Here is a 13,079-nt window from a genome sequence, read left to right on the forward strand (position 1 = left end):
CACAGTGACACAAGAGTGCAGTCCTATCAGAACCAGGACAGTGACACCAGAGTCCAGTCCTAACAGAACCAGCACAGTGACACCAGAGTCCAGTCTCATCAGAACCAGCACAGTGACACCAGAGTCCAGTCCTAACAGAACCAGCACAGTGACACCAGAGTCCAGTCTCAACAGAACCAGCACAGTGACACCAGAGTCCAGTCCTAACAGAACCAGGACAATGACACCAGAGTCCAGTCCTATCAGAACCAGCACAGTGACACCAGAGTCCAGTCTTAACAGAACCAGGACAGTGACATCAGAGTCCAGTCCTAACAGAACAAGCACAGTGACACCAGAGTGCAGTCTCATCAGAACCAGAACAGTGACACCAGAGTCCAGTCCTAACAGAACCAGGACAGTGACACCAGAGTCCAGTCTCAACAGAACCAGGACAGTGACACCAGAGCCCAGTGTCATCAGAACCAGCACAGTGACACCAGAGTCCAGTCTCAACAGAACCAGCACAGTGACACCAGAGTCCAGTCCTATCAGAACCAGCACAGTGACACCAGAGTCCAGTTTCATCAGAACCAGCACAGTGACACCAGAGTCCAGTCTCAACAGAACCAGCACAGTGACACCGGAGTCCAGTCCTATCAGAACCAGCACAGCGACACCAAAGTGAAGTCCTAACAGAACCAGGACAGTGACACCAGAGTGCCGTCCTAACAGAACCAGGAAAGTGACACCAGAGTCCAGTCCTAATAGAACCAGCACAGTGACACCAGAGTGCAGTCCTATTAGAATCAGGACAGTGACACCAGAGTCCAGTCCTAACAGAACCAGGACAGTGACACCAGAGTCCAGTCCTAACAGAACCAGGACAGTGACACCAGAGTCCAGTCTCATCATAACCAGAACAGTGACACCAGAGTCCAGTCCTAACAGAACCAGGACAGTGACACCAGAGTCCAGTCCTAACAGAACCAGGACAGTGACACCAGAGTCCAGTCTCATCAGAACCAGCACAGTGACTCCAGAGTCCAGTCCTAACAGAACCAGGACAGTGACACCAGAGTCCAGTCCTAACAGAACCAGGACAGTGACACCAGAGTCCAGTCCTAACAGAACCAGCACAGTGACACCAGAGTCCAGTCCTAACAGAACCAGCACAGTGACACCAGAGTGCAGTCCTATCAGAACCAGGACAGTGACACCAGAGTCCAGTCCTAACAGAACCAGCACAGTGACACCAGAGTCCAGTCCTAACAGAACCAGCACAGTGACACCAGAGTGCAGTCCTATCAGAACCAGGACAGTGACACCAGAGTCCAGTCCTAACAGAACCAGCACAGTGACACCAGAGTCCAGTCCTAACAGAACCAGGACAATGACACCAGAGTCCAGTCTCATCAGAAGCAGCACAGTGACACCAGAGTCCAGTCCTAACAGAACCAGCACAGTGACACCAGAGTGCAGTCCTATCAGAACCAGGACAGTGACACCAGAGTCCAGTCCTAACAGAACCAGCACAGTGACACCAGAGTCCAGTCTCATCAGAACCAGCACAGTGACACCAGAGTCCAGTTTCATCAGAACCAGCACAGTGACACCAGAGTCCAGTCTCAACAGAACCAGCACAGTGACACCAGAGTCCAGTCCTAACAGAACCAGGACAATGACACCAGAGTCCAGTCCTAACAGAACCAGCACAGTGACACAAGAGTGCAGTCCTATCAGAACCAGGACAGTGACACCAGAGTCCAGTCCTAACAGAACCAGCACAGTGACACCAGAGTCCAGTCTCATCAGAACCAGCACAGTGACACCAGAGTCCAGTCTCAACAGAACCAGCACAGTGACACCAGAGTCCAGTCCTAACAGAACCAGGACAATGACACCAGAGTCCAGTCCTAACAGAACCAGCACAGTGACACCAGAGTCCAGTCCTAACAGAACCAGCACAGTGACACCAGAGTCCAGTCCTAACAGAACTAGCACAGTGACACAAGAGTGCAGTCCTATCAGAACCAGGACAGTGACACCAGAGTCCAGTCCTAACAGAACCAGCACAGTGACACCAGAGTCCAGTCTCATCAGAACCAGCACAGTGACACCAGAGTCCAGTCTCAACAGAACCAGCACAGTGACACCAGAGTCCAGTCCTAACAGAACCAGGACAATGACACCAGAGTCCAGTCCTATCAGAACCAGCACAGTGACACCAGAGTCCAGTCTTAACAGAACCAGGACAGTGACATCAGAGTCCAGTCCTAACAGAACAAGCACAGTGACACCAGAGTGCAGTCTCATCAGAACCAGAACAGTGACACCAGAGTCCAGTCCTAACAGAACCAGGACAGTGACACCAGAGTCCAGTCTCAACAGAACCAGGACAGTGACACCAGAGCCCAGTGTCATCAGAACCAGCACAGTGACACCAGAGTCCAGTCTCAACAGAACCAGCACAGCGACACCAAAGTGAAGTCCTAACAGAACCAGGACAGTGACACCAGAGTGCCGTCCTAACAGAACCAGGAAAGTGACACCAGAGTCCAGTCCTAATAGAACCAGCACAGTGACACCAGAGTGCAGTCCTATTAGAATCAGGACAGTGACACCAGAGTCCAGTCCTAACAGAACCAGGACAGTGACACCAGAGTCCAGTCCTAACAGAACCAGGACAGTGACACCAGAGTCCAGTCTCATCATAACCAGAACAGTGACACCAGAGTCCAGTCCTAACAGAACCAGGACAGTGACACCAGAGTCCAGTCCTAACAGAACCAGGACAGTGACACCAGAGTCCAGTCTCATCAGAACCAGCACAGTGACTCCAGAGTCCAGTCCTAACAGAACCAGGACAGTGACACCAGAGTCCAGTCCTAACAGAACCAGGACAGTGACACCAGAGTCCAGTCCTAACAGAACCAGCACAGTGACACCAGAGTCCAGTCCTAACAGAACCAGCACAGTGACACCAGAGTGCAGTCCTATCAGAACCAGGACAGTGACACCAGAGTCCAGTCCTAACAGAACCAGCACAGTGACACCAGAGTCCAGTCCTAACAGAACCAGCACAGTGACACCAGAGTGCAGTCCTATCAGAACCAGGACAGTGACACCAGAGTCCAGTCCTAACAGAACCAGCACAGTGACACCAGAGTCCAGTCCTAACAGAACCAGGACAATGACACCAGAGTCCAGTCTCATCAGAAGCAGCACAGTGACACCAGAGTCCAGTCCTAACAGAACCAGCACAGTGACACCAGAGTGCAGTCCTATCAGAACCAGGACAGTGACACCAGAGTCCAGTCCTAACAGAACCAGCACAGTGACACCAGAGTCCAGTCTCATCAGAACCAGCACAGTGACACCAGAGTCCAGTTTCATCAGAACCAGCACAGTGACACCAGAGTCCAGTCTCAACAGAACCAGCACAGTGACACCAGAGTCCAGTCCTAACAGAACCAGGACAATGACACCAGAGTCCAGTCCTATCAGAACCAGCACAGTGACACCAGAGTCCAGTCTTAACAGAACCAGGACAGTGACATCAGAGTCCAGTCCTAACAGAACAAGCACAGTGACACCAGAGTCCAGTCTCAACAGAACCAGGACAGTGACACCAGAGCCCAGTGTCATCAGAACCAGCACAGTGACACCAGAGTCCAGTCTCAACAGAACCAGGACAGTGACACCAGAGCCCAGTGTCATCAGAACCAGCACAGTGACACCAGAGTCTAGTCTCAACAGAACCAGCACAGTGACACCAGAGTCCAGTCCTATCAGAACCAGCACAGTGACACCAGAGTCCAGTTTCATCAGAACCAGCACAGTGACACCAGAGTCCAGTCTCAACAGAACCAGCACAGTGACACCGGAGTCCAGTCCTATCAGAACCAGCACAGCGACACCAAAGTGAAGTCCTAACAGAACCAGGACAGTGACACCAGAGTGCAGTCCTAACAGAACCAGGAAAGTGACACCAGAGTCCAGTCCTAATAGAACCAGCACAGTGACACCAGAGTGCAGTCCTATTAGAATCAGGACAGTGACACCAGAGTCCAGTCCTAACAGAACCAGGACAGTGACACCAGAGTCCAGTCCTAACAGAACCAGGACAGTGACACCAGAGTCCAGTCTCATCATAACCAGAACAGTGACACCAGAGTCCAGTCCTAACAGAACCAGGACAGTGACACCAGAGTCCAGTCCTAACAGAACCAGGACAGTGACACCAGAGTGCAGTCTCATCAGAACCAGGACAGTGACACCAGAGTGCAGTCTCATCAGAACCAGGACAATGACACCAGAGTCCGGTCCTATCAGAACCAGGACAGTGACATCAGAGTACCGTCCTAACAGAACCAGCACAGTGACATCAGAGTGCAGTCCTAACAGAACCAGGACAGTGACACCAGAGTCCAGTCTCATCAGAACCAGGACAGTGACACCAGAGTCCAGTCCTAACAGAACCAGGACAGTGACACCAGAGTCCAGTCCTAAAAGAACCAGGACAGTGACACCAGAGTCCAGTCTCATCAGAACCAGAACAGTGACACCAGAGTGCAGTCTCATCAGAACCAGCACAGTGACACCAGAACCAGGACAGTGACACCAGATTCCAGTCCTAACAGAACCAGCACAGTGACACCAGAGTCCAGTCTCAACAGAACCAGCACAGTGACACCAGAGTCCAGTCCTAACAGAACCAGGACAATGACACCAGAGTCCAGTCCTATCAGAACCAGCACAGTGACACCAGAGTCCAGTCTTAACAGAACCAGGACAGTGACATCAGAGTCCAGTCCTAACAGAACAAGCACAGTGACACCAGAGTGCAGTCTCATCAGAACCAGGACAGTGACACCAGAGTCCAGTCCTAACAGAACCAGGACAGTGACACCAGAGTCCAGTCTCAACAGAACCAGGACAGTGACACCAGAGCCCAGTGTCATCAGAACCAGCACAGTGACACCAGAGTCCAGTCTCAACAGAACCAGCACAGTGACACCAGAGTCCAGTCCTATCAGAACCAGCACAGTGACACCAGAGTCCAGTTTCATCAGAACCAGCACAGTGACACCAGAGTCCAGTCTCAACAGAACCAGCACAGTGACACCGGAGTCCAGTCCTATCAGAACCAGCACAGCGACACCAAAGTGAAGTCCTAACAGAACCAGGACAGTGACACCAGAGTGCAGTCCTAACAGAACCAGGAAAGTGACACCAGAGTCCAGTCCTAATAGAACCAGCACAGTGACACCAGAGTGCAGTCCTATTAGAATCAGGACAGTGACACCAGAGTCCAGTCCTAACAGAACCAGGACAGTGACACCAGAGTCCAGTCCTAACAGAACCAGGACAGTGACACCAGAGTCCAGTCTCATCATAACCAGAACAGTGACACCAGAGTCCAGTCCTAACAGAACCAGGACAGTGACACCAGAGTCCAGTCCTAACAGAACCAGGACAGTGACACCAGAGTGCAGTCTCATCAGAACCAGGACAGTGACACCAGAGTGCAGTCTCATCAGAACCAGGACAATGACACCAGAGTCCGGTCCTATCAGAACCAGGACAGTGACATCAGAGTACCGTCCTAACAGAACCAGCACAGTGACATCAGAGTGCAGTCCTAACAGAACCAGGACAGTGACACCAGAGTCCAGTCTCATCAGAACCAGGACAGTGACACCAGAGTCCAGTCCTAACAGAACCAGGACAGTGACACCAGAGTCCAGTCCTAACAGAACCAGGACAGTGACACCAGAGTCCAGTCCTAAAAGAACCAGGACAGTGACACCAGAGTCCAGTCTCATCAGAACCAGAACAGTGACACCAGAGTGCAGTCTCATCAGAACCAGCACAGTGACACCAGAACCAGGACAGTGACACCAGATTCCAGTCCTAACAGAACCAGCACAGTGACACCAGAGTCCATTCTCATCAGAACCAGGACAGTGACACCAGAGTCCAGTCCTAACAGAACCAGCACAGTGACACCAGAGTCCAGTCTCATCAGAACCAGCACAGTGACTCCAGAGTCCAGTCCTATCAGAACCAGGACAGTGACACCAGAGTCCAGTCTCATCAGAACCAGGACAGTGACACCAGAGTCCAGTCTCATCAGAACCAGCACAGTGACTCCAGAGTCCAGTCCTATCAGAACCAGGACAGTGACACCAGAGTGCAGTCTCATCAAAACCAGCACAGTGACACCAGAACCAGGACAGTGACACCAGATTCCAGTCTCATCAGAACCAGCACAGTGACACCAGAGTCCAGTCCTATCAGAACCAGGACAATGACACCAGAGTCCAGTCCTAACAGAACTAGGAAAGTGACACCAGAGTCCAGTCTCATCAGAACCAGCACAGTGACACCAGAGTGCAGTCTCATCAGAACCAGCACAGTGACACCAGAACCAGGACAGTGACACCAGATTCCAGTCCTAACAGAACCAGGACAGTGACACCAGAGTCCAGTCTCATCAGAACCAGAACAGTGACACCAGAGTACAGTCTCATCAGAACCAGCACAGTGACACCAGAGTGCAGTCTCATCAGAACCAGCACAGTGACACCAGAACCAGGACAGTGACACCAGATTCCAGTCCTAACAGAACCAGGACAGTGACACCAGAGTCCAGTCTCATCAGAACCAGGACAGTGACACCAGAGTCCAGTCTCATCAGAACCAGAACAGTGACACCAGAGTACAGTCTCATCAGAACCAGCACAGTGACACCAGAGTGCAGTCTCATCAGAACCAGCACAGTGACACCAGAACCAGGACAGTGACACCAGATTCCAGTCCTAACAGAACCAGGACAGTGACACCAGAGTCCAGTCTCATCAGAACCAGGACAGTGACACCAGAGTCCAGTCCTATCAGAACCAGGACAGTGACACCAGAGTCCAGTCTCATCAGAACCAGGACAGTGACACCAGAGTCCAGTCCTATCAGAACCAGGACAGTGACTCCAGAGTCCAGTCCTATCAGAACCAGCACAGTGACACCAGAGTCCAGTCCTAACAGAACCAGCACAGTGACACCAGAGTCCAGTCCTAACAGAACCAGGACAGTGACACCAGAGTCCAGTCCTAACAGAACCAGCACAGTGACACCAGAGTGCAGTCTCATCAGAACCAGCACAGTGACACCAGAACCAGGACAGTGACACCAGATTCCAGTCCTAACAGAACCAGGACAGTGACACCAGAGTCCAGTCTCATCAGAACCAGGACAGTGACACCAGAGTCCAGTCCTATCAGAACCAGGACAGTGACACCAGAGTCCAGTCTCATCAGAACCAGGACAGTGACACCAGAGTCCAGTCCTATCAGAACCAGGACAGTGACTCCAGAGTCCAGTCCTATCAGAACCAGGACAGTGACACCAGAGTCCAGTCCTAACAGAACCAGCACAGTGACACCAGAGTCCAGTCCTAACAGAACCAGGACAGTGACACCAGAGTCCAGTCCTAACAGAACCAGGACAGTGACACCAGAGTCCAGTCTCATCAGAACCAGCACAGTGACACCAGAACCAGGACAGTGACACCAGAGTGTCCTGAATAAGTATTTATCCCCGGACGCTGACCGCAAGTAACATTCAGACTGCGGGAAAAAAACAAATAAAAAATACACTGGAAATGATCAGATGGAAATGTGCAATCTTTTCCTAAAATAAAATGAGATAACAAACATGAGATATATGAGAAAAATAATTCAATAAATAAAAATATATTACACCATGTCCTGTTGTTTCAGAAAAAAAAATTATACAAAACGTACAAACAAAAATATTTTGGATATGTTATTTATTCATTTATTTATTTGTTTGTTTTTTTAAAAGGTCTCATCCGTGTGCACGAGACAATTGACTATTTTTTCCTTAGGAAAGGCATCATGCAATCTTTTGTTTTTTAAAGGTCATTATTGCATGCGCCCAACTTTTTAAATAAAAACAATTTTGTTTTGTTTTGTTTTGTTTTGTTTTGTTTTGTTTTGTTTTGTTTTGTTTTGTTTTGTTTTGTTTTGTTTTGTTTGTTTGTTTGTTTGTTTGTTTGTTAAACGTGCCTCAGCTCTCAGTGCAGTGTTCAGATCCTCTGGAGGAACCCGGTGGGTGAAACTCCAGCAGGATTTCTGTGCTGCAGGATTGTATTTGGCCGCCAGGCGGCGCTGCAACTCTTCACATCATCCTGCAGTAACTTCAACCTTCAGCTCCAGAAGTGAGACAGGAGGCGAAGAGAAAGCGGACACAGCGCGAGCATCCTGCGCCGGAGGAGACACTGACCATCCTGATCATCCGACACACTCAGACTCAGATTAGACTCGCTTTCGAATAGTCGGCGCGTGTGTACAAGTGTGTGTGTGTGTGTGTGATCTGTCTGCTGTGTTACTGTAGCAGTGTGTGTGTGTGTGTGTGTGTGTGTGATCTGTCTGCTGTGTTACTGTAGCAGTGTGTGAGTGTGTGTGTGATCACGGAGCGGGGAATCAGGAGATCAGGGCTCGAGCTCACTTCTCATGCACGTCGCGTCGCCTGGCTGCATCTGGACATCCTCTCTCTCTCTCTCTCTCTCTCTCTCTCTCCACAGTGGCAGAGACGAGAAGGACATCCTTTTCTCTTTTTTCCATCACTGTCTCTTTCTCCTTCCCTCTCTCTTCTCTTTTTTAAATCGCGGATCAAACCTCAGACTCTGCTGTGCGTAATGTGTGTATAAGTGTGCGCGTGCGTGCGTGTGTGTGTGTGTAGTACTGTGCATGTGCATGAGAGAAGAGACTCTGAGATGAGCAACGTGCACTGAATCTGAATCAGAGACTCGGATAAGATAAGTGTCCGATACCCGAGTGATTGGATGTTTGGGGGGGAGAGAAAAAAGAAACAGCAGCGCATGAATTAAACAGCGTCCCTGCGCGTGCTTCCGGTGAAGAGAGAGAGAGGCAACAAAAACTGACATGCACTAGCGTTTTTTAGTCGTATTTGGGGGTTTTTTGGACACACACACACACAAGCGCGCGCGCACACACGCTTGCACTCATGGCTTCGCTGTACCAAAGGTTCACGGGAAAAATCAACACCAGTGCATCTTTCCCCGGTCCCCCGGAGGCCAGCCGTCTGCTCGGTGCGCGTGAGAAGGCGACTAGGAGTCCTCCCGAGCCTCGGCCCGAGCACCGACGCGGGACCGCGCGCGAGGACGAGGACGTAAGAGTTTCCGCTTTTTTCTTCTTTTCTTTAATCCGGATTAAAATTCGTCTCAGTGTGACAGTGTAGTGGTGCAGTGGTCCACTTCCAGGAGTGTGTTTTACTCTTATACACACACACACACACCATCATCATCATCACCTCATCACCTCATTCACACACACTTCACACAGAAAACCTAGTTCACTACTAGTGTAAAATCTAGAACTTTCTGTTGTCTAGCTGTTCAGCACCTTAGGAGTCGCCATCTTGCCTTTTATGGTGTTTTGTGGGCGGGGCTAAAGTCTAGATGTGTCCAAATTGTAAATATGGTGGTGAATTCTGTATTATTATTATTATTATTATTATTATTATTATTATTATTATTATTATTAGGAGTAGTAGAAGTATTTTTATTTGAAACCTGATACTTCTATATTGTAGTTATAGTTCAGATAAAAAATAATTAAATAAATACATATATATTATAAGGTGAATGGAGAGCAGGAATTATTATTAAACACACCTTTCATTTATTATTTATAAAAGTGAAGCATAATTTAGTCATAAAAGGCTGAGCAGCAATTAATCAGACTCCAGTCTCCGTTTAATCAAACCCCGGTCACTGACTTTATAAATAATTTCATTAGAGCTGGAGAGATTAGACGAGGGATTAGTTATTTTCTCGGCAGGTGAATACCTGATTATTTTCACAACTTTAAGGAGAATTTATGATTCATGGATTATTTAGGCTACACTTTACTTTTGAGGCAGAGGAGTGACCGGTGAAAACATGTTTAAAGTCACTTGCACTATATTGCCAAAAGTATTGGGACACCCCTCTAAATCAGTGAGTTCAGGTGTTGTTGACTCGGCCCCTTAGTTCCAGTGAAAGGAACTCTCAATGCTTCAGCTTCATACCAAGACATTTTGGACAGTTTCATGCTCTTTGTGTGAACAGTTTGGGGATGACCCCTTCCTGTTCCAACATGACTGCACACCAGTGACCAAAGCAAGGTCCATAAAGACATGGATGAGTGAGTTTGGTGTGGAGGAACTTGACTGGCCTGCACAGAGTCCTGACCTCAACCCCATAGAAAACCTTTGGGATGAATTAGAGAGGAGACTGTGAGCCAGACCTTCTTGTCCAACATCAGTGCCTGACCTCACAAATGTGCTTCTAGAGGAATGGTCAAAAATTCCCATAAACACACTCCTAAACCTTGTGGAAAGCCTTCCCAGAAGAGTTGAAGCTGTTATAGCTGTAAAGGGCGGGACAACTCCATATTACATTCATGTGGAGGTAAAGGCAGACGTCCCAAAACTTTTGGCAATATAGTGTATGTTAATCGCTGAATTTTTGTTTACTATCAGACACGTGAGCTATGAGGACTGTCCACTGGACGAGGCGTTTAAAGCTGATTGGACGTGACATGATGTGAGTGTTAGTACACATGATTTTAATACTGAATAACTCGCCCTGGTCACGAACGTTCAGATCACTGACCATGTGTGAAATTGTGTTTCCAGATTTGTTATTATGTACCTGGATTTGTTATCGTGTTTCCGGATTTGACTTTGTGTTTCCGGATTTGTTATTGTGTTTCCGGATTTGTTATCATGTTTCCGGATTTGTTATCCAGTTTCTGGATTTGTTATCATGTTTCCGGATTTGTTATCGTGTTTCTGGATTTGTTATCATGTTTCCGGATTTGTTATCGTGTTTCTGGATTTGTTATCGTGTTTCTGGATTTGTTATCATGTTTCCGGATTTGTTATCGTGTTTCTGGATTTGTTATCATGTTTCCAGATTTGTTATCGTGTTTCTGGATTTGTTATCATGTTTCCGGATTTGTTATCGTGTTTCTGGATTTGTTATCATGTTTCTGGATTTGTTATCATGTTTCCAGATTTGTTATCATGTTTCCGGATTTGTTATCATGTTTCCGGATTTGTTATCATGTTTCCGGATTTGTTATCATGTTCCCAGATTTGTTATCGTGTTTCCGGATTTGTTATCATGTTTCCGGATTTGTTATCGTGTTTCTGGATTTGTTATCATGTTTCTGGATTTGTTATCATGTTCCCAGATTTGTTATCATGTTTCTGGATTTGTTATCGTGTTTCCGGATTTGTTATCATGTTTCCGGATTCGTTATCATGTGTCTGGCTTTGTTACCGTGTTTCTTTGATTTGTTATCGTTTTTCTGGATTTGTTATCATGTTTCCGGATTTATTATCATGTTTCCGATTTTGTTATTGTGTTTCTGGATTTGTTATCATGTTTCTGGATTTGTTATCGTGTTTCCGGATTTGTTATCATGTGTCTGGGTTTGTTACCGTGTTTCTTTGATTTGTTATCGTTTTTCTGTATTTGTTATCATGTTTCCGGATTTGTTATCGTGTTTCCGGATTTGTTATCATGTTTCTGGATTTGTTATCATGTTTCCAGATTTGTTATCGTGTTTCTGGATTTGTTATCATGTTTCTGGATTTGTTATCATGTTTCCAGATTTGTTATCGTGTTTCTGGATTTGTTATCATGTTTCCGGATTTGTTATCGTGTTCCTAGATTTTGTTATCGTGTTTCCGGATTTGTTATTGTGTTCCTAGATTTTGTTATCGTGTTTCCTGATTTGTTATAGTGTTTCCTGATTTGTTATCGTGTTCCTGGATTTGTTATCGTGTTTCCTGATTTGTTATCGTGTTTCCTGATTTGTTATCGTGTTTCCGGATTTGTTATCGTGTTTCCGGATTTGTTATCGTGTTCCTAGATTTTGTTATCGTGTTTCCGGATTTGTTATCGTGTTCCTAGATTTTGTTATCGTGTTTCCGGATTTGTTATTGTGTTTCCGGATTTGTTATTGTGTTCCTAGATTTTGTTATCGTGTTTCCTGATTTGTTATAGTGTTTCCTGATTTGTTATCGTGTTCCTGGATTTGTTATCGTGTTTCCTGATTTGTTATCGTGTTTCCGGATTTGTTATCATGTTTCCGGATTCGTTATCATGTGTCTGGGTTTGTTACCGTGTTTCTTTGATTTGTTATCGTTTTTCTGGATTTGTTATCATGTTTCCGGATTTGTTATCGTGTTCCTGGATTTGTTATCGTGTTTCCGGATTTGTTATCATGTTTCCGGATTTGTTATCATGTTTCCGGATTCGTTATCATGTGTCTGGGTTTGTTACCGTGTTTCTTTGATTTGTTATCGTGTTTCCGGATTTGTTATCATGCTTCCGGATTTATTATCATGTTTCCAATTTTGTTATTGTGTTTCTGGATTTGTTATTGTGTTCCCGGATTTGTTATCATGTGTCTGGCTTTGTTACCGTGTTTCTGGATTTGTTATCGTGTTTATGGATTTGTTATCATGTTTCCTGATTTATTATCATGTTTCCGGATTTGTTATTGTGTTTCTGGATTTGTTATTGTGTTCGCGGATTTGTTATCATGTGTCTGGCTTTGTTATCGTGTTTCTGGAATTGTTATCGTGTTTCCTGATTTGTTATCGTGTTTCCTGATTTGTTATCGTGTTTCTGGATTTGTTATCGTGTTCCTGGATTTGTTATCATGTTTCCTGATTTGTTATCGTGTTTCCTGATTTGTTATCGTGTTTCCGGATTTGTTATCGTGTTCCTAGATTGTGTTATCGTGTTTCCGGATTTGTTATCGTGCTTCCTGATTTGTTATCGTGTTCCTGGATTTGTTATCGTGTTTCCTGATTTGTTATCGTGTTTCCGGATTTGTTATCGTGTTTCCGGATTTGTTATCGTGTTCTTAGATTTTGTTATCGTGTTTCCGGATTTGTTATCGTGTTCCTAGATTTTGTTATCGTGTTTCCGGATTTGTTATTGTGTTCCTAGATTTTGTTATCGTGTTTCCTGATTTGTTATAGTGTTTCCTGAT

General features: G+C 46.5%; 1 protein-coding gene across 3 annotated transcripts in view; it reads left to right on the forward strand.

Annotated features, from left to right (window-relative positions):
* dpp6b (dipeptidyl-peptidase 6b) overlaps positions 1 to 13,079 on the forward strand; it is a 178,378-nt gene that overhangs the window by 38,635 nt on the left and 126,664 nt on the right. The window contains exon 1 of one of the 3 annotated variants that reach the window (XM_058394907.1): positions 8,228 to 9,195. The exons of the other annotated variants lie outside the window; for them this stretch is intronic. Coding sequence (XP_058250890.1) covers positions 9,031 to 9,195 — 165 coding nt within the window. The 5' untranslated portion in view covers positions 8,228 to 9,030. Of the gene's footprint in view, positions 1 to 8,227; positions 9,196 to 13,079 lie in introns of those variants that run through there. 3 annotated transcript variants of the gene reach the window in all.

This window comes from Hemibagrus wyckioides, linkage group LG07 (assembly GCF_019097595.1).
Source record: "Hemibagrus wyckioides isolate EC202008001 linkage group LG07, SWU_Hwy_1.0, whole genome shotgun sequence".
In the NCBI taxonomy this organism is placed as follows: Eukaryota; Metazoa; Chordata; class Actinopteri; order Siluriformes; family Bagridae; genus Hemibagrus; species Hemibagrus wyckioides.